The sequence below is a fragment of the Pteropus medius genome, unplaced genomic scaffold, assembly GCF_902729225.1.
Source record: "Pteropus medius unplaced genomic scaffold, Ma_sr-lr_union100, whole genome shotgun sequence".
Taxonomy (NCBI): domain Eukaryota; kingdom Metazoa; phylum Chordata; class Mammalia; order Chiroptera; family Pteropodidae; genus Pteropus; species Pteropus medius.
The window spans coordinates 27,748,109-27,775,069 of record NW_024342471.1 but is presented as its reverse complement, the minus strand read 5'-3'; the positions used below and the strand labels follow the sequence as shown (position 1 = coordinate 27,775,069).

Sequence of the window (26,961 nt, the reverse complement as noted above, 5' to 3'; positions counted from 1 at the left end):
TTTTTTTTTGTATGGGGACGCGCAGAAAAAAGCGTGATCGCGATCCGTCCTCTTGCCCTGCAGGCGCCGCTGCCCCCACATGGCTGAAGGCGTCTCGGTCCCCGCGCAGGCGGCCTGCCGGGAAGCCCTCATGCGTCCTCCGGCCCGGCCCGGCGTGTACCCGGTGTCGTCTCACTTTCTTTTCACAGCCACCCGGGGAACCAGGTGGAGCTTTTCCCACTTTACAGATGAGGAAACTGAGGTTAGAGTAACTTGGCTAAGGTGACAGCTAGTTGAGGGGCTTCCAGCTGACTGTGAACAAGGGTTTGCCTAACTTCTTAAAGGGGAGGTTCGTAACCGTTTGGCAACCTGTCCCGCCAAGACAAGTCCCACAACTTCCCTTGTTTCCCAATCGCCCCTGGAAGCAAATCCTTACATGATATTCAAACCCTTTAGGATCTAACCCTTCCGGAACTGTACTCCACATTTCCAGCCAAGCCACTCTGATCGCTAGGCACGGAAGCCCCTTCCTTCACCTAACTCCTCTTCCTGCCTCAGCTCAAAGCTCACCTCGTCACAGACATCCTCCTGGTACTTTAGGTCACCTTAGGTACCTACCTCTGCTTGCATTTGCCCAAGTGCATCATGGCCGTATTCAGCTCTGGTGCTGTCAATTCTGTCTGCCCCACTTGTCTTTTTCAGTTTTTCCAGTTTCTTGCTCAACTCACCCAAGCCAGCTCCTGTCCCCAGAGACTAGGGACAGCCAGTAGTCCCTGCTTCGTGCAGTTCAGGGCAGATGGTAAGGAGGCGGCCGTATTACAGACAGCAGTGGGCAGAGGACTTATCTCTGTATTGCAACCCTGAGCCCAGGCCTGGGTCAAGGGGTTTCCCAGCGCTGAGTGGTCGACGCAGGTGTGTATGTGTGTGTACCTTTTACCTTGAATCTCTGGTCCCACTGTGAATCCCTCCTGTAGAAGCCAGCAGGTGAGAAGGGGACCCTACAGAGCAGCAGCATCACACTCCAGCTGCCAAGACCTGCTTTATAGGACTCCAATGCCAATGTCCTTTTACAGCTAGGGGTGACTTGTACAGACCCTTCAACATTCATCTTTCTCAGAGCCATCCTATAACCCAGGCCAGGTGAAAGGCACCTCCTGGGGCCCCACAGCCTTGTGTTCCCACCATCCTTTTGAGCTGATCAAGGCACCAGTCACACAGCGTTGCCGCTAATTGGGTCAGGTTAATCCTTGCATTCCCTTTAGGATTTGGGAGCAGACTAGGACGGCCACAGGTGTTTGAGGGTAGGAGAGAAAGCAGGGAGCGGGACCGCCCTCTCCTCCTCCTCCTCCAGACACCAGGTCAGGATCGCCAGGCGGGGCCAGCTTTACTGTTTGGGGGGTGGTGGGGGGAACGAATCTGAGGCCCCGCCCGGTGTGCCGGTGTGCCAGTGTGCGAATGCGCGTACTCGCCACTTGCCGCAGGGGCTCGGGCTACAGCCTCCAGGGCAACTGGAAATCCTCAGGTTCCAGCGGACTGCAATGGGTCGCCTCCACGTTTTTGAGGTGTTTCCGCGCCAGGAACAGCGCAAGCTGCCGGCGCCGCCGCGAGCTCAGGCCCTTGCCCACGAGCCACGGGAACGAGAGCCCGTGTGGTCCCCAGGCTTCCTCGTCTTCCTGCTCGTCCTCGCAGTGCGCGCGGTAGGAGCGCAACAGTGCCAGGCACCAGTCGTCGTCCACGCGGTAGCGCGCATAGAAAGCGGCCTCCTGTGCCAGGCTGCCTGCGCGCAGCCAGCGGGTCACAACAGTGAGGCCCTCGCGCTCCATCACAGCCGGGTAGCGGTGCTGGAGCAGGCGCAGCAGCAGCTCGTTGCCGCGGTTGCCCTCCACGTCGCCGGCCGGCAGGGGGCGCAGGTGGCCCGAGGTGCTGACCACGTCGTCCTGCGTGCGCCTGAGCAGCAGCACCGGCCCGGGGTAGCAGCACAGCTGCTCCGCCACATTGAGGTTGAAGTGTTCGCGCACGGTGCGCACCACCAGCCCCTTCCAGCTGTGGGGCATGACCTTGAGGGCCAGCGGCACCAGGTCGTCGAAGGTGGCGTCGAGCACCAGCGCACCCAGCTCCGGATATGTCATGGTGGCCCAGGTGGCCGTGAAACCGCCAATGGACCAACCATAGACCACCACGTGCGCAGGCGGGAAGTGAAGGCGGTGCAGCGCGTACTTGACCACCACGTCCATGGCGTTGGCGTCGTGCCGAGGGAACGGTGCGCCCGTGCTGCCCCCGAAGCCCGGGTGGTTCCAGCCCAGCACCGAGTAGCCAGCCTCCAGCGGCGCCGACAGGCATCCCATTTCGTAGAAGCCGGCATTGCCTTCGCAACAGATGACCAGGTGCAGGCCGCGGCCCTGGCTGCCTGGGTGCTGGCGGCGATCCATGAACATGGTGTCGATCTCGTTGCCGTCACAGGCCACCAGCTTGGCGCGCCGGCCGCGGTAGCGCTCCACAAGGCGCTCTTGGCCCTGCTGCAGCAGTGGCAGCAGCGCGCGTGTCATCAGGAACATGGAGCCGGGGTACACGAGCCAGCGGCCCAACGAGTGAGCCAGTGCGTAGCTGGCGAGCTGGCTCGGCAGCTCGCGGATCTGTTGCAGGAGGCACTGTGCCTGGCTACGCGCCCCGTGCAGCGGCCTCCCAGGCGCGTCCCCGCCGAGCGCCGCGCCGTGCAGTAGCCACACGCCCGCTGCTGCGGCTGCGCACGTCAGCGCGCGGTAACTGCTGCCACCCCCGCCGCCGGCGCGCACGTCATCCCAGCGGAAGTCCACTGGCCAGCTGCGGAAGTTGTAGGCGTAGTTGGCGGTCAGGTAGATCTTAAACACGTGCACCAGCGCCTTCACGAAGCAGACGACACACATGAGCGTCGAGGCTACCGGGTGCTCTGCGTGAGCCCTAACGCCCAGGGCCAGGGTCTAGGCGGGAGGCCCAGGCCCAGCCAGGTAGGGGCGTGCAGGGACGCGCGCTGCGCAGGGCTGTCTTTAGACATGCCTCCTCGGGGCTCGGTCTCAATGGCCTTTGTGACCTAGGCCTTCCAGGGCCCAGGGGAGGTGGCATCTGCTCTGTGCGCTCTGGCTTTGTGAGTCACTGTTGCTGGGGGCGAGAGGCGACGCCCATCGCACAGAGGGTTCCCAAGCCCTGGGACCGAAGTTCTGCCCCGCCCCTGGGATACAATCCCTAGGACCCGGCGGCGGCCACACCCTCCCCAGGCCCTCCTTCTCCTGTATCTTACCCCAAGCTCCCACATGTCTCCCACGCCCCGCCTTCCCACGCCTCAGCCTGTCGCCTGACCCCCACCCCACCCCACTCCCACCCACACTTGAGCAGCGTCCAGCCTGCCTCCTTAAACCGAAGGTGGACAGAGACTGCAGAAATCTCTTTCTGGGTGGTCGCGGGGGTCTCCTTGGGGAAAATGCAGGGCTTCCCATGGCCTGAACCAAGCTTGCTGTGAGGCGGGGCCGCCCACCTCTGGAGGTACCCACTCTGGTGGGAAAGGGAGCCAGGGCCTGGCCAACGCGGCTCTGGGATCAGGCTGTGTGAGAGCTCGCAAAGCCAGCGCGGACATCAGGAGAAGGCTGGGGATAGTTGTTCCCTGCCCAGGCCCATGCCAGGCGCCCCCCGCCCTCTCAGTGCAAAGGGGCAGCCTGGGAGATGTGCCATTGTCACTCTGGGGGGCATGGAGGCCGGCCACTAGAGCACGGAGGCAGTTTGCTCATGGTTGGCGACCCCCTCCCCTGCACGCTTTCCTTCCCAGGAAAGTGGGTGAGTGCTCGCTGGAAATCCCCTGCCTGTTCTGGACCCCCTTTCCACGGGTACTAGCAGAGGCAATGACCTCCTCCAGGTGGGTCCTTCCGGCCCATGTTCCTCATTCTCAGCCCTGGTCGAGCACTCCTCCCCCTCAAGCCATCCCACAGGCTGTACCTTCCTCTTTTCTAGAGGGCTCTGGTGAGTTCCCCTTTTTCTCCTGCACCAGAGAGGGCCAGCCCACCTGAGGGCAAAGGTAGCAGGGTCAGAGGCCACCAAGGGGAGCCAGGGTAGAGCCAGGCCTAGCGGCTCGTTCAACAGTTGTCCGGGTGTGAACAGCTTCTAGCGACAGGTCCAGGACCAGCAGGCCCTCTGCCCCACTGCGTGTCTAGGCTGGGGGCTCTGAGGCCTCGTCAGCCCCTACCAGGTTTGGGAAGCAGAGCTGAGGACACTTGCTGTCTTAGAGGTTGGGGGACAGGAGAGTTCAATCGGCACAGCGAGGGAGTGGGGAGGGTCCCCCCGGGGTTTCCAGATAAAATTCAGGATTGAATTTGAATTTCAGATAAAGAACAAATATTTTTTGAGCATAAGTATGTCCTAAATATTGCATGGGACATACTTAATCCTGTTTTTAGGTTTCTTTGTTGTTTTTTGCTAAGTCTGGCAACTCTATCTCTGACACCCCTCCGCCCAGCCAGCTGACATCCGTTTTCCAGCTCTTATTCTGGACGAGGCTGCTCGGCTCGCAGGTCTGATCTGAGGACCCGATGTGAGGACCGAGAGAGTCCAGTGGTGCACCTAGGCAGGGCCCCTCCTGTCCCCTGTGCCCTGCAACCCCCTCGCTTCGTACTGGGTCCCTGGCAGCAGCTGCCCAGAGAGGGCCCACAGGGAACCACCCCGGGTGCTGTCTGTAGGGACTGGTGGTCGTCCCCGCCGGAGCACCCGCCCTGGCCCTGTGCGCAGTGCAGGGTTGGAAGCCTTGGGGAAAGGTAGGGGGCATTCACTCTCTCAGGAACCGCCCATGAACTCCGGGGTGGTGATCCAGTGGGAGAGGGGTAATGCAGACCCCAAGGCTCCCGGCTCATTTCGTGAGACCAAAGGAGTGACCCCAGCAGAGCAGAGGGCCTCAGCCTACACTCGGCAGACAGCGGATGGAGTGGGGGTGTCCTGGATGATGGTCCACACAGCACCTGGGACACACCACGTTTTGTTTCGATTTCCCAGGAGAAGCTGGGGCGTGGAGGAGCTCCGCTCCTGGGGCTGGTCCCGCCTGGTCAGCCTGAGACTTCTGTTTGGAGGCTTTCCTGCCTGGCCCACCTGCCCTGGGCTCCCCTGGAAGAGCAGGAGGCTTTGAGGGGGATGGGAGCCAGAGACCGGATTCCGAGGGGCAGAGGTCAGTGGGCGGAGTTTCCGAGCCCCTGGGGCCCTTACCCTGTGTCTGGCCTGGCCTTTGAACAACCCCCCAGCCCAGCCCATGGGAGCCCGAGTGCCCCAGAATCGCCAGCTCTGTTGAGACAGGAAGCATGTGACAGGAAGGCAGCCCTCCTCCTGCTGCCCTCTCTCTAGAACCCCCCGACTGGACCAGCTGCAGTAGCAGTGGCCGCTCGTGTCCCCCATCTGCTCAGGGAAGGTGGGGCTGTGTCCCCAGTTATCAGTCCTCAGTTCCAGGAGGCAACGCCCCTCGGCCAGTGTCAGCCAGGCAGACATCACAGCCTGCGCCCCACCCCCGCCAGAGCCGGCTGGGCTGTGTGGCCTCTGGTCCTCGCCCTCTGAGGCTATTCCCTCCTGGCCAGTTCTGCCCAGCCTCCCTGGAGGTCCTGATTTATGCTGCTAGCGGCGGAGCCAACCTTGGAGTGTGAGGGAAAGAGAAAACCAGTCCCAGAGACCGGAGGGCCGGGAGCCAGGATCAGAGCCCCTGGCGGAGGGTGTCCAGCCGGGCAGCCCAAGCTGACCACAGCAGCCCAGGGCCCTGGGGCGGCACCCTGGCCTTGTGAGGGCTGCAGCCACCCCGTGGGAGGGGGAGCTGAGTCTGCATAAAGGCCTCTGCTCAGGAAATGGGGCGCAGGGAAGGTGGGGGCTGGCTCAGGGCCTGAGGACAGGAGGGGACGCTTCCTGGCGGATGCGAGGTCAGAGAGGGGCGGAAATGGCCAGACAGCTGCTGAACATCTGGAATCAGATTTAGCCAGCGCCCTCAAGCACGGCGGGGTCGGCGGGGGAGTGGTGCGTGCCCACGCCCTCCCCTTCCTGGCTCCCTGCATGTCACACTGCGTCCACCATCAGGGGAAAGTCTGGCTGGGGTGCAGTGTTACAGCCGGGCCCATGGGGGATGAGTTGCCCCTGGGCTCAGGCCCCTGGGAGGCGCACAGGCTGCTGGTTCCTGCAGACCGCGGTGCCCCTGGGGTTGTGCAGCCCCACCTCTGCTCCTGGGATGGTCCCTGGGACACGGTAGGTGAGCTTGGAGGGGTCACCGTGCACTCAGGCCCAGGGTCCCTCCTGGCTGGGAGGCCCCTCAGAGTAGGGCCTGGTCCCTCCGGCCACTGTAACACCCAGCAGCGATGGAAGTGGAGTGGTTAATTATTGTTTTGTTATTCACAATGCAACCAGTGAGACAAACAGGAGGTCAAAAAGTTAGCTGTGCCCCCCACACACACCTGGTGTCCAGGAATATTAACCTGGATGTGTCCTCTCAACTTCCTGTACCTCCCACGAACGTGCAGAATGCACGGCCCGCTGCAGTGGCGATTTCATGGCGGGCTCCACAGCGGCCCAGACCCGCGGCCTGCCAGCCTCTCAGCACCTGAGTGTTTAAGGCCTGAACTGCGTAGTGCTTCTCCACAAGCTGGCACCTCCTTGAGTCCTGTCCCAGTATGTGTCATCCGTGCAGTGAACGTTCACTGAGGCTGACCCGCTGACTAGGCCTCACCAGAAGCCCTTCTGCCAGTGGGCGAGCCCTCCTCCCTCTCTGGGTCTCTGCCCCTTGGAGACCCCTCACCTGTGGGACCCCGCGCCAGCCGCTCAGTGGTGGCCAGATAGAAACTCTGGCCTGGATCTCAGGCAGCCGGCCTGGATCTGGGCGAGAGGGACGGGGAATGGAAAGGATGGGGTTCCCTTGGCCTCAAAGTCGGTCTTGGGTGTTCAGGATCTGCCGCCTTTGCCTTGCCAGTGTGGGACCCTGAAAACTAGGGATGGGGCGGGAAAAGGGCACAGCCCAGGGGCCGAGCCGGCACCCAGCCTGCTTGCCACCAGCCGCTGACTCGGAGCCGCCTTTCCTGGTACAAGCCTCTCCTGGCGACTCTGGCTCCAAAGCCCCAGGAGGGCACAGAGGCAGCCTTCTTGGTTCCTCTGAGTCGTGGAACTGTCGGGTGTTTTCACAAGGTGGTGAGGCCGCGTGGCAGGTGGAAGGTGCCACCAAAGGGACAGCTTGCACACCGGCCCTCGGAGCACAGAGGGGTGACCTGGAGTCCTGCCTGGCTCCACGTCCCCTCCTCCCGCCTGCCTACGACCTGCCACAGAGCATCTTTTGGGGTGGGGCGGGCACCCCCATAGCCTCTCCCAGTCACCCCCAAGAGCAAAACGGGGTAGGGGGTCTCGAGGACGGAGGAGGGTCAGCGAGGACTGGATGGTTGCTGGCCACCAAGAGCACTGGTCCAGGGTGGGGAGACGGAAGGCGCTGCCTGGGGGTCCCCACGGCCTGCAGTCCAGACGCCCCGGCCGGCTGCCCCTGGGCGTGGGTCACCCACCTGCCGGGGTAGCGGGCCTGAAAGCTGGCGCCCAGGCGGCAGGACAGCAGGCTCGGGAGTGAGTCAGGCCTGGGCCCCGTGGCCATGCTGTGTTCCGGGCCCTGAGGGGAAGGCAGCGGACAGCAGGGCTGGGCCCTGCAAGGCCAGCTGAGTCCGGTCTCTGGCCCCAGGACAGGGCTCAGGTGGCCAGCGTCCCCTCTGCCCCGCGGGGCTCACAGCTGTGGGAGGGGCTGTTCTTGGGCCACCACAGGCACCTCCGAGCTTTCTCTGCCGATCTAGGTTACAGCCCTCGCGGCTCCTTCTAAGGCTCTTGCACAGATTAAAAACGGCAACTGTCCCAGAGCTGACCCCAGGGGACCCTGAAAGCTTCCTCCCCCACCCCCTGCTCACAGGCTCTCTCTGTTCTCAGCGTCCGCCGAGCTCTGGGGCGGCTGCGCCAGGCTCTCTCCCCCTGCCTCCTGCTCCTCCGGTCCCTGAGGAGCTGGCAGCAGGTCAAGCCCACCACAGCCTGGTCCAGCCCACCTCTGCTGTGGTGGGGGCAGGGGCCTCTCCAGGGCGGGCCCAGACAGGCAGGCCCTTCTTCCCTCTGTCCCCTCCTCCCAACTGCCCCCCCCCCCCGCGTGGGCTTCAGGCAGAAAAGTGGGGAGAGGGAGGGTGTGAAGGGGAGAAAAGGAAGCCTGTCTGTCCGCCCCGCTCACCACAGCCAGGGACCAGCCGGGTCCACGAGGAGCGCCCCCACCCCGGTTCCCGTGGTTTCTCCAGTGGGGGCTGCACTCCCGGGTGACCCCACCTGGACCCCACACATGTCCTACAGACAGGAAGGCATCACCACCCCAGGTGGTCTACGCTGCTCACCAGGACCCCGGGGCCAGCACAGTGTCCGGGCTTTTGCCCTGAGCCCACCCAGGAAGGCAGTGGGTGGGGGGATGATGGCGCAGAGGCGTGAGCCCCCTGTCCCCTGCCAGGCCCCCACCCTGCCCTGGGGATCGTACTGACCACAGGGCTGACCACCCCGGCTGCTTTGAAGCTGCTGGAGCCAGGCTCAGCTGCCTGGGTTCTGCATGCCCCACCCCTCTGGCTGCGTGGGAGCTGGGGAGTGACCACAGGGCTGCCAGCCGCCTTTGAAGTGCTGGGTGGGGCTGCAGGAAGTGGGCGGCAGCAGCCCACCCAGGCCTGGGCCCCCGCCGCCCGAGGCCTTGAGCCCCTGCCCACGGGGCAGATAGCCCAGGCCCCTGAACCACTGCCCCGGGCTAGTCACCTTGGGTGCCCAGGTGTGCTGGACCAGAGGACGTGGAGGGGGAGGGAGGGAGGGGCTGCCGGGCCGCGGTCTCCCTGGCCTCTGGGGCCCAACCCCAGCCCCAGTTTTGCTCAGGCTCCCGTGGGGACGGCAGTGGGGCCAGGGTTTGGTCCCTCTCCCTCAGCTAAAAATAGCGGCTGGCTTCGTGGAAAGCCCCTGGGGTGGGGGAGGAAGGAGCGGTCGCAGCCCTGGGTGCGGAGGAGTCAGGCCAGGCAGGAAATGCCCGGTGCCCTGTCCCCTCGTGAAGGCTCCGGTCAGCAGGCAGAGCCCCTTGGAAAGTCCCGGACAGCGCCCTCAGACCTGTGTGGGGCAGGAGTCCCCCGGCTCCCTCGGGGTGGGCTTCCCCTAACCCCAGCCGCTGACACCCTCCTGGGCCTGGTCCCCACCACGGACACCAGGAAGCCGAGGGAAGGGAATTCCACCCCCTCAGTCTCTGCACCTGGTGATGACCTGCCTTGTCCCCCCTGCCAACCCCCCCCTTCACCTTCCCAGCAAGGACGGTTCCCTGACGGTCACAAGGGCCTGGTCACCGAGGGCCTGCTGTGCTGTGCTCACTGCAGAGGGCTGAGCCCGGCACATTCCATTCGTGCCCCCAGGGAGCTTGCTGGGCACAAGGACAGGTTTGACCCAAAAGAGAGCTTTTCAGGGGGCGAACACTGGTGGTTGCCAACCTGGGGGCGGGGCAGGAGCTGAGACCAGGTAGATGCGTGGGAGCAAGGCCGTGAACTAGACTGCGGGGCGGGGGCCTGACCCTGGGAGAGGCCCTCGAGCTGAAGGACGTGGCATCTTGGAGGAATAAAGCTCACGCCTGGGCATGGGCTGTGTAGGGGTGAGGCTAGGGATGGCGGCGGGTCTGATGTGGCTTCGTAGATGGGTGAGGAGCTTGAAAGAAAAGCCACTTCTCAGAAAACCCTGAAAGATTCTCAGCAAGAAAGTTCCAGACTCAGTTTGCATTTTGGAGAAGTCACTGCCTTGTGGAGAAAGAACTGTGGGGGCGGCACAGGTGTCCCTAGTTTCTGGGATGTGGGAGCAGGCCGAGCAGGGTGGCCCCTGGAGGGACACGGTGGGACCAGGAGCATGAATTGTCCTCTCCCGGTCAGGCTTCCTGGTGGCACCAGCTTCTCCGGGCTGATCTTCCCAGTGCCGAGCAGTGGCCTGGGTGCTGTGACGGGGAAGGGGGCAGGTAGGGTTCTTCCACATGACACGGAGAGAGCACAGAAACACCAGTAATTCCTCAGCAGAGAGAAAACGCGAAATCCGAAGTGGACAGGAGGAAGCCAGGGAGAGGGGGCGGCCGAGCGGGAGGAAGAGGTTATTCCTGGGGTGGGGGCTAGTGGGTGTCACAGCCGTGCAGCAAGCTGGGGTGAGTGGCCCTGGATGGAGAAGGTGGAAACCGTCGTTTCCAAGAGGGGGCCGCCGCGAGGTGTGGCTGAGCCAGGCGAGGAGGGGGAGGGGCGTCTGCAGGCTCCCTGGCGAGTTTAGGGAGTTTAGGATGTTCCTACGGAGAAGGAGCAAAGGAGGCCTCCGGGGCCTTCCGCACCACAAACGACCACCTCCAACACCGCCAGCAGGTGCTGCCACTGTGACCTAACCGGTCGCCTCCATCATCATCACCTTCGTCGGCATCAGGCAGCACCGTCCTTCATTCAGTCGGGGACAGATACCTGTGAGAAGAGGCTGGGCGAGGGATTGTGTTGGGCTGTGGTCGTGGCACCGAGCAACACAGGCGAGGTGCCCCCCCTGGTGGCACTCACAGTCGGGGGCGGGGCGGGCAGACCCAAAACCAGCACGTGGAGAGACTCAGAAAACAAGCGGCAGAATGGAAGAGCCAGCAACCCCGCTCCTGCGTATTTACCCCAAAGAAAGGAAGCGTGGCCACACAGTCGCCCTCAAGTGCTGCACAGCAGCGTGAGTCACAATGGCCCCAAGATGGGAAAACCCAGACAGCCAGCCAGCGGATAAACGAACTGTGGTCCATCTACACGATGGGAAGACGGGGCAAACTACGGATATGGCGTGAGTCGCAGAAGCGCGATGTGCCCAGATGCTGTGACTTCATCCACACGAACTCCCGGGAAAAAGCCATAGTGACAAAGCACATCAGTGGGTGGCAGGGCCAGGGGCGCGGATGATGCCAAGGCTCAGGGGACTTCCTGGGGTGGTGGAATGTTCTGTATCGTGATAGTGACGATTATAGGGCTGTGCTGCCCAGTTGTCCGCTTGAAGTCGGGGCCTGGGTTCTGGTGGCTGGCTTCTGGGTGGGGGTCCCATGTCCCTTGGTGAGGCACCTGGGAGTGGAGTCAGTGGGTCATGTGGGAACTGTGACTTTGGCCTTCGGTAAACAGGCAGATCCAGACTCATGTTGTGTGTTGAGGTGATTCATTTTTGTAGGCTGTTTCAGATGAGACCTGCTCAGGTCACTGCAGCGGGCCAGCGGAGGCTCCGTGAGTGACCAGCGGCACCTGCGTGGGCATGAGGCTGACGCCAGGAGATGGTGTGTGTGGGGGGTGGGCCCCTCCGGGCCCTGGATTCGCCACCGGCCAAGAGGCAAAGCCCCAGGATCCCGGGGCAGGGTCCTGCCAGCCCAGGTGTGGCCACCGCAGGAGCCTCTGATCTGTGGCCTCCAAGCGCCAAAGAGGACCCTCACCTGCGACCACGAGACAGCAGTCAGCCGGCCTCAGGCACCAGTGCCACCTTGGACGGCAGGCTCTGCTGCTGCTGCTCTCCATGGTTGGGGTGCAGGGGCTGGGGGCCCCATGGCCTTCACGCCCGCTGAACTGTCCCTGGGCCCCCCGTCCTGGGCCAGCCTGTGGCCTCTCTCCTAGAGCAGAGGGCCCCACAGAGGGCAGCGAAAGCAAACCCGTGGAGGCGGAGGTCCCGCATTGCGTGACGGGACTTCCCATGCTCCGTGGGGCTCCCTGAGGATGCCCTGGGCTAGAGCCACCCGGTGCAGGTGTAGGCCGCCCCACATCCTGGTGGGGCCGTGGGGGGTCGGGCTGGGCTGTGTCACGGGCGCTGGCTCCGCCGTCCTCAGAGTACCCGTGTGAAGGCTGGTTAGCGGGGCACTGGGTGATCTGGGCACTGGTGAGCCCCAGGCCCCAGTGACCTTTCCCCTGTGGCCTTGACTGGGGCTGGGAACCTCCGGCCTGACGTCCTGTGTCCTGCCAAGAGGATGTCCTGTCCTCCAGGCCAGCTCCCCTCCCTCCCCTACCCCTGGGGCCTCTGGTGGAGGTGGGAGTGGGGGTGGAGGGGAGTTGGAAGTTGGAGCTCCCCTCACCCTTGGGTCCTGAGCCCCCCTCACCCAGCTCCCTCCGCCCTGTGCCTGAATGTGGGGGTGGAGGCCCCCAGCCCAGCACCTGGGTTCTTCCAGGACAGACTCCAGCCCCCCAGTGGGTGGGGGGCAGCTGCTTCAGGGAACAAAGGTTGGGGGAGGAGAGGGGAACAGGGAAACGGAAGGGGCTGGCTCCGAGGCCACCTCTCCATGAACTGCGTCCCCTTTCCCTCTCTTGGGTTTCCTGTCCCCGGCCTGTGTGGGGGCGAGAATGTGGGGGAAGAGGACTATGAGTCAGCTCAGCTCTAGCCCCTGCCTGGCCCGTCCCACGTCAAGGGCAGAGAGAGGCCGAGGGTGGGGTCTGGGGGGAAGGGTGCGGAGAGGCCTCTGAGTGGGCTGTGGGGAAATGGCGTGGGTACCTTGGGAGCGAGACAGAGTGGCCTGGGCATCCCTGCCTGCTGGCCCTTCTCCACATGGACCTGTGAACGTGACCCGATGTGCACGCCAGCCGGCGGTCTCTGGGCATCTGTGCGTGCGCATGTGTGTGCGTATGTACGCGTGTGTGCGCTTCCAGGTGGGGCGGGTGTCTGGGGAAGGTGGGTCTGTGTCTGTGTCTGTGAATCTGCATTCATCTTCTGAGACCGTGCGCCTGGCACGTCTCTGAGTGGTCCCTGGGCGCTGCGTGTCTGCCTGTGCGTGTGTCTGAACCTCGGGGTATCTGAGTGGCCTCTCCATGTGTCTACATTCACAGGTGGAACACTGTTTCCCCCAGTGTCAAGAATGACCAGCCCTCCAGAAAGTAGGGACCCCTGGAGAAGAAGAGGCAGGAAATCAGCTGCAGCACCCCCATTCTGTCCACCTTCTGCACAGGCAGCTCAGCTGAGTTAAAAATAGCCTGAAAATAGCCGGGGGCCTCTGGAAGAGGAAGGGGTAGAGGGAGGGGTGAGGCGGGCGGGAGAGGCAGGCGCCCCAGCCCAGCAGGCGGGGTCCTCAGCGCCAGCGCTCCAAGGCCAGCGGCCAGGCTCCCGAGGGCGGGCCACATCCGCCCGGGCCCCACCTGCCAGGCTGTGATCCCCACCCTCAGAGTTGCTCTGTGAGACAGGCAGAGCCAGCTCCGGGCGGCCTGCCTGTCGTGAGCCCAGCTCCAGCCTCAGTCCCCAGACCTGGGACGGGCCTGGCCTCCCCCAGGTCCCCTCCTGCCCTCCCTGTCCCCTCCCCCACCTCGGCCCCCATCTGCTCCCTCCTGAGGGTCCCTGGAGATCCAGGATGGGGCAGGCCGGGCAGCAGAGGGCCCCAGAGAACACCCCACTCAGGGAGCGGTCAGGGAAGGGTTTTGAGGGGTTTTGTACAACTTCTGATTGAAACGCCGCACACACACAGGAAAGTGCACACGCCTTAAGTATGTGTTCAGTGAATTTTCATAAACTAGGAGCATCTTGTCACTAGCATCCAGATCAAGAAACCAGGACACTAACAGCCCCTGGGGACTCCTCGGACCCACGCCCCACAGGCCACCGTTACCCGATCCTGTTGGCTCCTCTGTCCTGCCTGACTCAGCCAGTGCTGGAGGCAGCTCGGCCTGGCTCTTGGTGACGCCACCCCGGAGTCGATGGTGGCTGCCACTTTCCACTATGTGACAGGCCACACTGTCTACCCGTAGTACCTGCGCTACCGCCGATGGGCACGTGGGCTTTCCAGTTTGGGGTTGCAGGTAGGGTGGCTCTGAGCGGTCTGCTGCATGGTCTCCTGTATGAGTGCCAGAGGACACCCCAGGGCTGGGGCTGTGCTCTGAACTGGTCACAGACCCCCGCCTGAGGCTCTGGCGGGGGCACTGGGGACACTCCTCACAATGCTGGAATTTGCCCAAGATTACATGGGGCACCCACCACCCCCCCGCCCCCGGAGTGCCTGCCACTGAGCTTTGCCTAGCACGTCTCCCCAGCCTTTGGGATCTGTTTGTTCTTGGTGGGTTGGATCTTGGGCTGGGGTCTCCGGGGAGACACTGTCCCCCCCAGGAGGGATGGCAGCATGTGTGCGTCCTCCCCAGGCCGGGCGCGCCCAGGGGAGGCGCCTGTCCCTTAGGCCCACACCCACCTTTCCTTCCTCAGGAAGACGTGTGGTCTGATAAGACTCCGGTCTCCGTCCCTAAGCCCCCCAGCACCAGGACCCCCGGGAGGAGGCAGCTGGCTGGGGAGCCTGGTGCTTGGTCCCACTCCTGCACGGCAGTGTCCCAGCATGGCTACCAGAGAAGGGGGCTCTGAGCAGCCTTGCAGCCTGGCAGGGTCTGCGGGCTGAGGCACAGGTGGTCAAACCAGGTGGCGTGGCTACTCCTCCTAGCCCCTCCCAGCTGCCGATTCCCCTGGACAAGGCGGCCTAGTCCCCCAAGGCCTTGGCCAAGACCCCAGCCCCCCCAGCCCCTCCCCCTGGGCCTCCCTCCGACCCTACGGACGGTGACTGCCCCCAGTGGTTCTCACTCACTGGCATCTGCCCCCCGCCGACCCTAGGCCGGCCCTCTCTTCAGGCCTCTTCCTGGAGAGTGTAGGCCTGGGGCTCCCAGCGGCCGCCCTGGCGACTCCAGCCCAAATCCCAGCAGGAAGGAGGTGCCCACAGGACGTCCAAGACTCAAAACCACAACAGGAAGTCCCAGAGCCTGCTCCCGGCTCCACCTGCCCAGTCCTGGACCCTCCACCACACCCACCTGGCACGGTGTTTGCTAGACCCCCCTTAGAGAACAGTGCGGACGGGTGAGGCTGCTTCTGCTAGTGGTCTTGCTCGGCCCACTCGGCTTGACCAGGTCGGCTCTTCAGGTGCAGATTGACGCACCCAAGTCCCAGCTGATCCCAGCTCTGGCAGGACCCATGACCCAAAGGGGAAGCAGATGCGGCCTTGCCCTCCTGGGGCACAGGGAAGGGATGGAAGGTGAGGCCAGAGGGAGGGCCACTCTGGGTCGTCTCCCCACACAGGAGCAGGGGGCTGCGCCTGGGTCAGCAGCGAGTCCCCAGGGCCGGCTGAGAAGCACCGGGTGGGCAGGAGCGGGAACGGCGTTGCAGGTGGAGGAAAAGCCAGCTGCAGAAGCCCGGGGGGGAGGGGGTGCCAGCTGTGTTCGGGCACTGGCAGCCAGCTCAGCTGGCAAACCCTCTCGTCCCAGGCAGGGTGTGTAGGCTTGGGGTCCTGGTGTCTGCACACCAGCGTAGGGGGCCTTGGCGGGTGGGTGGTGAGGGTGCAGGACTGGGCCGGCCGCAGGCGGGCAGGCAGGCGTGGGGGCGGCCCAAACACCCATGAGAGACCAGGAGGACGCTTTCTCCTTCTCCTCTCAGGCTGTGCTCACCTGGACGGGACCCTGGAGGCCCCTTAGAGGGGAGAGACCCCACTAGGGTTGAGGGCTGGCTCGTCTTGCAGCCATGCGGGGAAGGGAGGCTTCATCCGGGCTGGTCCCCTCATTAAGAGGAGGACCCCTAGGCCCAGAGAACAGACTCTGGTGCCCGCCCCCCCCCAGAGGAGAGGGGAGGACGGGGGGGCGGGGCCAGGGCGTCCTCTCCTCCAGGCACAGCAGTGGGAGCCTTGGGGCCCAGGTGCCCGAAGACTGGCCAGGTGACATCTGAAAACCCTGGCAAGCAAGAGGGAGGAGAGCCCTGAGGGACCCCCTGCCCGTGAACTTGACCCCAACCATGCTGGGGTGGGGGCCATGCATCCCAGTGATGACGGGGAAGGGACCCAGGCCAGCTCCTCCGCCTTCGAGGCCTCCCCTCCCCCACGCTGGACCTGCAGGCTGGCCCATCTCCTGAGACCTGGGCCAGCTGCACCTGGGTGGCTCCCCCGGCTCCCTGTCCTCCAGACGGGCAGCAGCCACCTCCGGCACCCCCGTGTCCACGTGTGCCCATCCCAGGGCCCGCCAGCTCTCACTCTGACGGTCTCTGGGGACCATTAGTCAATCGCTGCCACCTGATCAAAGGCCTCCGTGCACCCTGTGGCCTGTGGACAAATCCAGGCTCGGCCCCCGGGGCCCCGGCCTTGGAGCATCTCCCCGCTGGGAGCACCCTCTGGGCTCAGGCCCCCAAAGGTCACCCCCTGGGCTCCAGCTGATGTTCTTTGTCCCTGGCCACCTCCATGGCCACGTCCCCCACCTGGGGTGTCTCGCCCTTACTTCGAAGGCATTGGCAGGGCCATCTCCTGCCCAGTGTCCAGAACTGGGCCCAGCTCCCAAGCAAAGCTTGTGCAGGGAAGAGCGTGCAGGGAATACACACACGCATGGACACAGAGACCCAGCTACACGCACGCACACGCACACCCAGAAGGGACACAGACACGTGTGCAGACACGCAGCAGCTGTCGACCTGTAGCAGCGTTGGCCCCGTCAAAGGGCAAGATAGGCTTTCCTCAGACCGCTGGTGGGGGGCGTCCAGCACAAGCCGGTCAGCTCGCAGGAGGAAGGGCAGTGTTAAGGGTGAGCAGGCCAGAAGAGGGCATGGCAGACGGGAACCCACAGCGGGGTGAGGGACGGACCACCAGCGTCCGGCGGGCACAAAGCACGCTGCGGTTTGGCAGCCAGGCCCAGGTAGAGGGCTGGGCCACCTTAGGGACACGGCCCGTGCAGGCCAGGCCAAGGTTAGGGGAAGGCCCTCAGCACAGGGGTGGCATGTTCGTGCTTTGCAGCACGTGGCACAGGCACAGTGGGGGTTCAGGTGGCCCCGCACCTGCCTGTTTTTGAGGGTGGGCAGCTCAGACCACCCTGGGCCTTCCGATCCCATATTGAGGAGGGGCAGCTTGGCTGAGGTGGACCTCGGGAGGCTGGCTGACTTCCTGACACCAGGCCCGAGGGATGGTGTCTTTGAGCAACTGGCTGGGTTTTGAAGTTTTTGCTTTAAATAAAAATAAATCTTTTATTTTGGAGTAATTCTAGGTGGAGAGAAAGGTTGGAACATTCAAATGCAAGAGTTTCCTGGGCGTCCCTCGCTGGGTTCGGGCCCGCCGACACCCAGGAACCCACACGCGTGCATTTGCTCAAATGCCGTCCACTCTATGTCGACGTTTGCCGTTTTCCCGTTACTGACCTTCCTCTGCTGTGAGACCCAGGGGACCACGCCGTGGTCACCATGGCCCCTGAGGCCCTTGGGTCCTCACGACCTGGACAGTTGTGAGGAGAGCCGCCAGGGGCCGTGTCGAATGCCCCCGATCTGGGCTTCCCTGACGCGCGCTCTCGGCCGGGTCGGGGTTTCGGCGCGGTGTTCGTCTTGTCACGATGTGCTGGACGTCGCGTGACGCCCCTGGCGACGGCCGCGCCCCAGTCCCCGTGTCTCACTCCCGTCAGAAGGGCGGCGCTGAGCCCGGCCGCCCCGCCGGGGGCCTGCGAGCGTCCCGGCCGCGGCTCGCGCCTGGCACTCAGTTCCCCACCTTCCTGGTCACGTTTGCGCCGGCCGCCCGGGCGGGGTCTGCGTCTCTGTGTCCATGCGTGTGTGTATCCCCTGCACGCTCTTCCCTTGGGTGACCGGCCAGCCCCACGCGGGCGCTCTGAGGCTCACAGGGTCCCAGCGCGGCCACCCTCCCCTCAGCTCCCCGGCCCCGGCCCCGGCCCCCTCGACGTGTGTCCTGTGCCCGCCCCGGCTCCAGCGCCAACCATTCCTCTGCGAAGCCGTCTCCCCGGGTCCGTCTTGCCGCCGGAAGTGCTCTGCTTCACCCCGTGGCTGACCGTCCACCTCTTGGCTCCCCCGCAAAGTTCGAGGAGTCCTGTCTGGCTCCTGCTGAGAGGGCCCCGGCACAAGGTAGGTCCCACGTGCTCTGTGAGTGTTGCTGAACGAGTGAGTGAAGTCGAGACCGCAGGTCGGCATTGCCCAGGGCTGGGGCCACTGCACGCCCTCCAAGGGGACCCCAGAAGGCCCTCCTCTGGTGGAGGGGGCGGAGGCCTGTGCCCATTAGGACAGGACAGAGGCTTCATCCTGTGGGCCTCTGGGGCCACAGTCACCCTCTCTTCCTCCCCCTCCCAGCCCCTAGCACAAGAGGTGGGCCAGGTGACCCTGGGCAAGGGCCCCCCATGGCTCCCCAGTGGGGGACACAAAGCACAGAGTAACGTGCCCTGCCTCCCCGTCCTCCCACGATCAAACCTGTCGGGCTCTGCAGACACAAGCCACAGTGTCCGACCTGGAGCTCCTAGACGGGACCCTGGGGAGAAACGGTGTCCCTTTCACTCACCGGCTATCTGCAGCGATCAGCAGCCTCTGCAATGCGAGCCTCGGCCGTGCGGCCAGCTGCCTCCCTCCGGCGGAGCTGAGGCCCCTGCTCCCCTCGCCGGCTGCATCGCGGACTGGCTGTGCCCTGCCGCCTCCATTTCCAGAATCCCCAAGATGGAATTACAGCCCAGGCCTGCACCTGCGAGGTGGCGGTGCCTCCCGGCTCAGCCGGCTGGGCCAGGACCACCTTGGGTGGGTGGCCTGCTCTGGGCCCAGGGCGAGTGGGCCGTGGAGGTCCCCCATGCGGAGGGGCGGGGATCAGGGGAGCCTCCATGGGGGCTGTGGGGTGAAGAGGGAAGGAAGGTATAAAGAAGAAGGGGGACAGCAAGGTGAAGCCTAGAACCCACAGAGTTAGGTCAGAGCATAAAGGGACCGGGCCGGCCCAGGGGCCCGGGCAGCCTCGGACGGCTGGGACCCAGGAGTGGGCCCACCTGAGGCTGTGGAAGGGCGGTGGCCCCCACAGAGAGGCCTGGCAGGGAGGAGGGCAAGGAGCTCTCCTGATCATTGTCAGGCCAGGCCAAGGTTGGCACTCAGAGGAGCAGCTCGCAGACCCCCAGAGGACAGGCCCTAGCTCCGCCCACAGCCCCCTGTGCCCGCCCTGGCCAGGACCTGGCCGTAGTCCCACGCTGCACTGGCTCTGCCCTCTGCCTCTTCTGCTTCTCCCCAGCCCTTCCCCTGTGCGCCAGCCCTCGGCCCCCAGCCCCGTCTCCAGCTTTCTGCCCCTGCCCCCTGCCTCCTGCCCCCAGCTGCTCCCTGGGCACATGGCAGGTGTGGCCCAGCCTCTGTCCTGGAGGGAAGGCCAGGAATGCAGACCCGGTGCCAGGCCCGGGGGTGGTGGTGGGAGCCGGGCTCAGGAAGGAAGGGGCTGGCAGTTGGCAGTGGCGTTTTGGAAGGACGGTTGGGGGTGAGCACTTGGAATGGAGACGGGCGACAGTTGGCGGTGGCAGCTGGAGCGGCAGTTGGGGCTTGGCAGGGGCACGAGCCCGAAGGACAGTTGGGGCGGGGCCGCCGTGGTGCTGGCAGGTAGCCCCCGGCACAGAGAGGCTCCAGAGGGTGGTCTTGGGGAGGCTGAGCAGGAGGACAGGTCCGGCTGGTCCCAGACAGGGTTCCAGCCCCGGCTGGCCGCTCCCCAGCCTCTGGGTGGGGCTCAGCTGCAGCCCAGGGGCGGCCTCCGGTCCACCCGCAGGACCCAGATGACGTGCAGGGGCGGATCCCGCCAGCAGCCCAGGCCCCCTCGGGGAGCCTGTGTCTCCTCCCCGCCAGCCCTCAGCCCGTCTCCCTCTGTGGGGGGCTCCCAGCCAGGGCTGGGAGAGGCCAGGGGTGGCTCTGGGCAGTTCCTTTCCGGGGAGGGGGCAGAACTCCCAGGGCTGTTGCCATGGGGATGGCTGGAGAATAAACAGGCAGGTTCCCTGACCAGTGACTGCCTGCAGAAAAGCCAGTGGGGGTGGCGGGGGAAAGCTGCCTTGGGGGAGGAGGGGCATGGTGCTGGAGCCCCTGGCCAGGAGGGCGACAGGAACGAAGGCAGCCGTGGAGGGGTATCTGTCGTCTCTCTGTCTTCTTTCCCAAAACTCCTCCTGGGCTATGCCTCACAGCCGGACCTTGGGAGGCAGGTCTCTACTCTCTTGGTGGCACCAGAGCACCTGGCATGGGGCGTGGGCTCTGTCCTCTCCTGGCTCCTCTGTTCCCTGTGAAGCCACAGTGGGGCTGGGGGCCAGGCAGAGGACCAGCCCAGCACATGCGCAGATGGATGTGAGCACGGGGCGCTGGGCCAGGACCTGCTGGGGGTCCTGCTGGCCACGTGGCTGCCGGCATCGAGCCTGCCTTTCAAGGGCCTGGGGTCTGTAGGTGGGGGGCAGATGCTCTGGGGGGCATCCGTGAACCTGACTGGCTTCTGCACTTTGGTCCCTGGAGACCCTAGCCCTGGTCTGCTTTTGCTCACCTCTCCGGGCCCACAGACCCTCACAGGCCTCACGGGGTCCCTTGGGCGGGCTCCAGACATGCTCGGCCACGTGCAGCCGCCACCACTGCACAGCCCTGACCGCCTGCGCCCTTGTTCCTCTGTCTTGTCCGCCAGCTTCGCTACGGCAGGGGCCACATCTGGCTCCTTATCCTCTGGACCCTTCCAGACACCTACCTGCTGGCTCTGCTGGGCCTGGACACTGGGTGCCCCGAGGAGGCCAATACCACACCCTTGGTCCTTGCCTGTCCCCAGGGCCACTTCCAGAGCAGAGCTGCCCTCGTCAAGGCCACCCATATACGAACGGTGAAGGCTTGGGTGCTTGGCAGGCAGCCCATCCTTCCTGAGGTCTGTGCCAGGCCTCAGGGGTGAGGAGCAGTGCCTGTCACCTTCACCAGGGTCCAGGGGACCCCAGCAGTAGAGACTTGCAACCCAGCCTGATGTCTGTCCACTGTGCATGCAGTCCTGATAGCAACTTGGGGGTGCCAGGCATGGATGAGTGGGGGCTCCTGGGGCGCTGCTGCCAGGAGGCCTCTCCCTGCCACACCAGATGCAGTGAGCCGGCTGCAGGGGCCCGGCTGCTGCTATTAGTGCTTTTCCTTGCTTTTTTTAAATGCTAAAGCAGCGGTCCCCAACCTTTGGCACCAGGGACCGGTGCTCCCATGAGAATCTAATGCCTGAAGATCTGAAGTGGAGCTGAGGCGGTAATGCTGGCGCTGGGGAGCGGCTGCAAGCACAGATCTGAAGCTCTGCTCACTGGCCCGCCCCTCACCTGCTGTGTGGCCCAGCTTCTTACAGGCCACAGACCGACCAGTACCAGTCCACAGCCCAGGGCTGGGCCCCTGCGCTAAGGGGTTTTGCTAGCACACAGAATGAAGACAGTCTGGGTTGGTCGGTGGGCATGACTCGACTGCGGTCCTCTGGGCCGGTCTCATTTCTGTGTTTTGGTGTATTGGCTTCATCTTCAAGCTGCTTGCTCTTCTGTGGGCAAGCTGTGGGCTCTTGGAGCAGAGAAGAGGGCCCATCATTGGCAAGGCTGCTGGGGGGTGACTTCGATTCACCATGATGCAGGAAAGGGGAGCACGGAGAGGGACTCCCAGGGCCCCTGGGACTCGCTCCGGAACCTACCAGAAGCCCCAGGCTGGCAGGTGGGTGGGCCGTGGTGAGGCGCAGGCTTGGTCCTTGCGGGCAGGCCTCCTGAGCAACGACTGAGCACCACTGTGTGCTGGGAGCAAGGCAGCCAGTCAAGGCATGTGGCGTCCGAGCAAGGCCATTTTCCTGGGAGTGTGCGTGTAGCTGTCCTAGAGAGGCTGGGGCTCTCTCCGGGCGAGGGGTGGGCAGAAGGGCATCAGGAGTCTGGTCCTTCTGGGTTTGGGGGGAGGTTCACAAGTAGCACCAGTCTCCCTGGCCACCTTTCCACCGAGGTGACAACTTCACTCTAGGTAGGCAGGTGGGGGGCTCCTGCAGAGAGCATCCTCTGTCCCCTTAAAGGCCGGCGACCCTCCGGGAGGAGCCACTTCTCCCGCCTGCTGTTTCAGACCACAGGGATAGGACTGAGAGAGTCTTCTAGAAGAAAGACGCGGGAAGGGCCGGCAGTGCCAGCCTAGGCACAGCCGTTCACAGGAGCTGCCGCGGCGGCAGTGAGGGAGTGTCCTAGGCTTTCATCGCTGCTGCCAGACGGAGGTTCGCCCTTGTTCACTCAAGGAGAATTCCACAGCCCCCCCAGACCTGCCCTCCCACTGCGGTCCAGTGAATGCCTCCTCACACATCCTGAGAAAGCATCTCTAATGGCCCGCCGCCTCCCACCTCCCGAGGAATTCCGCGGCGCTGGGCCCGCAGGGAGGCAGGGCGCAGACGGCCCCGGCGCCTGCCCATTGGATGGCCGGGTCGTGCTCGACTCCCCTGCGCGGCTGGCCAGCTGCAAGCTCACCTCCCTTCCCATCTCCGTGCCGGGAGAGGAAGCGAGGTGGCCTTTGCCCCCACATAGGCCAGGCAGGAATGCGGGGCCACTTCGCATTACGCCCGCCCGAGGGCTCGAGGACGGTGTCGGGGGCGGAAGGAGGGGCGATTCGAGGTCGCTTGCGGAGGGTGCGGGGCTCCGCAACCCCATCCGGCGGACGAAGCGGCGGGAAGGACAACCGCGCGCCGTCGCCGCTGGTCCTAAGTTGGCCAAACACCAGTCCCAGTGGCAGGCACTGCTACGTGGCCCGCGCCCCGAGGTGCGCCCCTCCGCGGGAGCACCGAGGCCCCCCGACAGCACGGGGACGCGGTGCCCAGGCCCCGCTCCGCCCGCGCCCTTGCGCGGCTGTGGGAGCGCTCTCTCGTCGCACGATCGTTGCACAGCGCGCACTGCCAGCAGAGCCGCCTGGGCAGGGGAAGTCGCGAAGTTTGCGGGACGCGCGCGGCGCGACTGCGCGTCGGGGCGCGGGATTAGCCTGTGGCCCGGGGACCCGCGCGCCCCCGAGGAACTGGCGCGTGGGCAACGCCGGGGTGCGCAGTCTGGCAGAGGCTGGGGTGCCCTTATCCCAACGCGAGTCTCCCATCCAGGTAGTCTTCCGGCCGCTCGGCCCCGCGGGCAGGGGCGCGGGTGCCCCGAGACCCCACGCCGCGCCGCCCCCGCCCCCCGCCTGCCTAGGGGAGGGGGCTTCCCACAATGCCCAGCGAGCTCCAGCCTGCACTTCCGCTGTCCGGCCGCCCACAGGGGGGCCGGAGGAGGACCGACCCCTGCCGCGCCCCCTCCCGCCCCGCGGCGCGGAGTCCCGGGCAGAGCGAGGGGCGGGGCGCGCCGCCGGGCCGGCGGGGGCGGGGCCCGGGGCGGTGGCCGCGGCCGGGGCGCGGCGCGGGCCAATCAGCAGCGGCGAGCGCGCGCCGGGGGCGGGGTCGGGGTCCGCAGGCGGGGCGCGCGCGCGGGCGGCGGGGGCCGCGGGGTTGGAGCGGGCGCGGGGGCGCGCGCCGGCCTGACGGACGGACGGACGGACAGACGGACGGAGCAGCCGAGGCGAGCGCGCATCTCGGACCCGCCCGGACGCAGCGCTCGCCCGGCGGCGGCGGCGATCACCGGCTCCGGTCCGGCGGCCGCGGCGCCCGCCCTCGCCTGCGCCCCATGGGGTCACAGGTAAGCGGCGCCGGCTCATTGTCCGCGCGGCCGGCCGGCGCATCGCGGCGGGGCCCGGCGGGTGCCGAACCGAGGCCGCTCCGCGCCGGGGCGCGCCCCCGCCGCCCGCCGCCCCGCCCCGCGGGGGCGCCCTCCCGGCGGCAATCGGCGCGCCCCGGCTGCGGCTCCGGGGGCGGCGGTAACGACCCCGGCCCGGCCCCCGCCGGTTCCCGAGCTCGGGCGGCGCGAGGCGGGGCGGGGCGGGCGGGGGCGGCGCGAGGTCCCCGCGGTGCTGCTTGCGGAGGCGGCGGCGGGGCTGCCCCGCGCCCCTCGCCTTCGGCGCCTCCTGTCGCCGCCGCCGCGGTCCCTCCCCCGTCACCTCCGAAAGGGGAATTTTCCAGCTGGTAATTTCTGCTGCGTCAACGCCCGGCCCCAGGAGGCAGCCCGGGGGCGTCCTGGCGCCCCCCACCCGTGCCGCTCCGCGCACCCCCCGCCCGCGCCTCCAAGCCGCACCCAGACCCGCCCGCGCCGAGTTTGCCAAGAGTCGGAACTGCGGGAGGTGGGTGCGGGCGGATCCCCGCGCCCTGACCGGCCTCAAGGGTCATTGTCTCCCCCTGAAGCCGGGCACCGGCCTCGTCTCTAATTTAATTACTGGCAGAATCCGGGCGCAGGGGCCTCGGGGCCCGGCGGCTGGAGGAGCGCGGAGGGGACGCGGCGCGCAGAGCAGCGCGGGGCGCGCAGAGCGGACGGGGCGCGCAGAGGGAGCGGGGTCCGCGGCGAGCCGTGTCTTTGTTTCTCTGTAAATAGACATGTCAGTTTCACAGGGTAGCACGAGTCAGCATCTGACAACTCAATCCCGATGGCAAATGGGGAATTTTCTGCGCCAGGAGGAGGGCTCTGGCTAGTTGGGGTTTCCCCAGCCCCACTAACAAATTCATTAATTGTAGGTATAACGGACCACCGCACAAAAGGGCTGGACCAAGGAGCCTGGGTAGAAACCAAAAGGGGCGAAAAACAGGTATTTTCTGACAACGAGGAAATATAAACAAAAGAAAGTTTGACTGAGGTTCTCAGCGGTTTTCCTCATGCTTTCAGTGCTACAATCTCGGCGATGCGTTTGTCGTGGATTACAGGGGCAAGCTTGTTACCAGCATTGTTTAAAGAAATGCTAATTAGGCAGCGCGTTTAGCAAAGGCTGGGCGCAGACACCTGTGCACAGAGTCCTCGGGTGCATTTTAATCGCATCTGCTGTAGAATCTCTCATATTGGATTTATTTTCGAAGGTAACTTCCCGTTTGGGTAACAGACTTGTGGATTCACTGTTGCTGGCTCGCAAGCTGCTTGTGCAAAGTGATAGTTCCACTCTGAGAGTAGCATGTAGTTTGTTCATCAAAATGAAATTTATGGAAAGGTGGTTTTTTTTTTTTACATGAACAATGAAGTAAACAGTTGTGTTTTTTCAAAGTAGAATCCTATGATAGTTTTAGATATTTTGAACTGAAATTTTGGGACGCCTTATTATTTCAGATAGGTGGACTTAGGCAGAAGTTACCGAAGATTTAAGCAGGAACTTAAACATGGTGTCTCCCGAAAAGCTAGCAATTATTCTCACATCCTCTACTGAAGGCAAGAAGATGGGGCTTATTGTGGGGACTCTTCTCGGGAAGTGGAGACCTGTGCTCGCCATGGGCCATTTGGAAACCCAGAGTTCAGCCTTTCCTGGATGCCAGTACCAGGACAGTGCTGGGTTCAGCCACTCACCGACATCCTGGATGTAAGAATTTTGTGTCGATGAGATGGACTACTTCCTGTTCAGGGTGAGCCGGTCTGTGTTTGAAAGAAGTTGTCCCTGTGCTTGGACCTCAGTCCACACCACCTTCTGATGGTCAGGGCTGCTGCCTATGGCCTGCAGGGCACAGTGCCCACTCAGTTACCCAGGTCAGGGTGACCCCAGCCCCTGGCAGACACCCGCGGTCTTTGGTTCATGCCGTGAAAACACCATGGAAGGGTGGAGCTGCTCCCTGCCGACCGGCCGGGAGTGCCCTGGATTCTGACACCCTTTTATTGCTGGATGATGCATTATTCACAAACATATTAAACTGAATTAAATTCTAACAGAGTCAGCTTCCTAACACTGTCCTTGTGTGGGGTTTTTCAAGTTAAGGGAAATTGGGCCAGTCTGTCCCTGTGGCCTGTGTTTCTGGGACAGCCGTGCGGGTCCCCTGCGCTCTCCTCATCCAGAGGTCTGAGACCCGCCCCGCGGCCTCGGAGACCCACTTCGCGCAAGCCGTTCAGAAGGTGCCACCCGCCACCGAGCGGGCGCTCACCCCCGCCGCGCTGGTGCTTCGTGCTCCGCTGCCCTCTTGGCCGCTGTGCTAAAGCGACAGGAGACTTCTAGAAGGCACGGCCCCTCTCGCGCCCACACCTGGTGCCACAGCACCTGCCGCAGCGGACCCCTGTTCTGGGGACTTATGTTCCTGCCCAACCCACGTGCTCAGAGAAACACGGGCTTTTCCTTCAAATTTTACCCGAATGTCAGCAGGCTGTCGAGACCTCCCCTGTGATCCGCCCCCTCAACCCCCAAGAAGAGGTTCTTCCTGCTGTAGGTGGCCCGTCTGCTGAGCAGATGCCCTGGCGGGGAACCTCTGCGGAGGCCGCAGACGTGACGAAGTCCTCGAACTACGGTCGTCTTGTCTTGATCCCGGTTCCTGTGCCCTCTGCTCATGCTGGGGCTGTGCTCCGGCCGGTGTGGCCGGGCTCTTAGGCTGCCGGTCACCAGAGTCTTTGCCCCCTTTCCTGCCGTTCTAGCTGAGATGCTGGCACACCTCCCGCGTGCACAGTCAGGCCTCGTGTGGCTTGCTCGTGGGAGAATAGACCTGTGCTAGTGTTCGTAGGTAGAAGAGTTGCAGAAAAGAGAATTTTTTTGAACAAACTAAAAAGTTGTTCCACTGAAGAATAAGAGATAAGCCGGGGCAGGGCAAAGACCTCGTTTTCTGTTCAATATCTGTCGACGGTGCCATTAACTCTTATTTAGATTTAAACATTACTAAGTATTTTTAAACATCGTTATTTGGATTTTTAAAAATCGCTAACCTTGGGTATTTTAGAATACAAAGTTAAGTAACAATGTTAGCTTACAGAGCTTTCGTGTTTTGACGGATATGTCTTTTTGAGTCACGTTAGAGACATTCCCAGGCTTTCTTATGAATGACAGTGCTGGACCTGCCTTCAGGCCAGACTGAGGACCGAATTTCTGCAGACGGGCTGGTGGTCTGTCGGGACAGGGGCACACAGGAGCCACTAACATGACCTAGTCTGGGTGACAAGTGCTAATGAGAAGCGGGCCCAGGAACTCCAAGGGAGGAGTGCAGACCGCTGGGTGGACAGGAGCCTGAGTGTCCGAGGCGGCCAGAGGGAACGGGTGTCCTCACCCTGCCCGGTGTTGGACGCCGCTGTCCAGCCCTTGGAGCAGGTTCTGTCCTGGCTTCTGCTCTGCAGGAAGTGGATAGCCAGCGCACGGGCAGGACCTCGGGCCAGGTATCTTTGGAGGCCGATTGGCGGAGGGGCGGGCGTGAGAAATGCACTTTCAAATTCTGCCTCCCAAGCTTGCGTC

The 26,961-nt window shown here is 64.2% G+C and overlaps 2 protein-coding genes across 6 annotated transcripts in view; one reads left to right on the top strand and one right to left on the bottom strand.

The window, feature by feature from the left end:
- Positions 1-3: 3 nt before the first annotated feature.
- ABHD16B (abhydrolase domain containing 16B) lies at positions 4-3,253 on the bottom strand. The gene has a single exon (XM_039864854.1). It carries the CDS (start codon positions 2,880-2,882, stop codon positions 1,470-1,472), a length of 1,413 nt encoding a protein of 470 aa, XP_039720788.1. The 5' UTR covers positions 2,883-3,253; the 3' UTR covers positions 4-1,469.
- Positions 3,254-23,200: 19,947 nt separating this feature from the next.
- ZBTB46 (zinc finger and BTB domain containing 46) overlaps positions 23,201-26,961 on the top strand; it is a 38,365-nt gene continuing 34,604 nt past the window's right edge. The window contains exons 1-3 of one of the 5 annotated variants that reach the window (XM_039864850.1): positions 23,201-23,369; positions 24,296-24,366; positions 24,876-26,885. The gene's annotated coding sequence lies outside the window, so the exon portion shown is untranslated. Of the gene's footprint in view, positions 23,370-24,109; positions 26,886-26,961 lie in introns of those variants that run through there. The other 4 variants (XM_039864852.1, XM_039864848.1, XM_039864849.1 and 1 more) reach the window with 4 other exon arrangements.

Excerpts from the sequence above, each read along its gene's own strand:
- ABHD16B (XM_039864854.1), bottom strand. The coding sequence starts at position 2,882 with ATGTGTGTCGTCTGCTTCGTGAAGGCGCTGGTGCACGTGTTTAAGATC.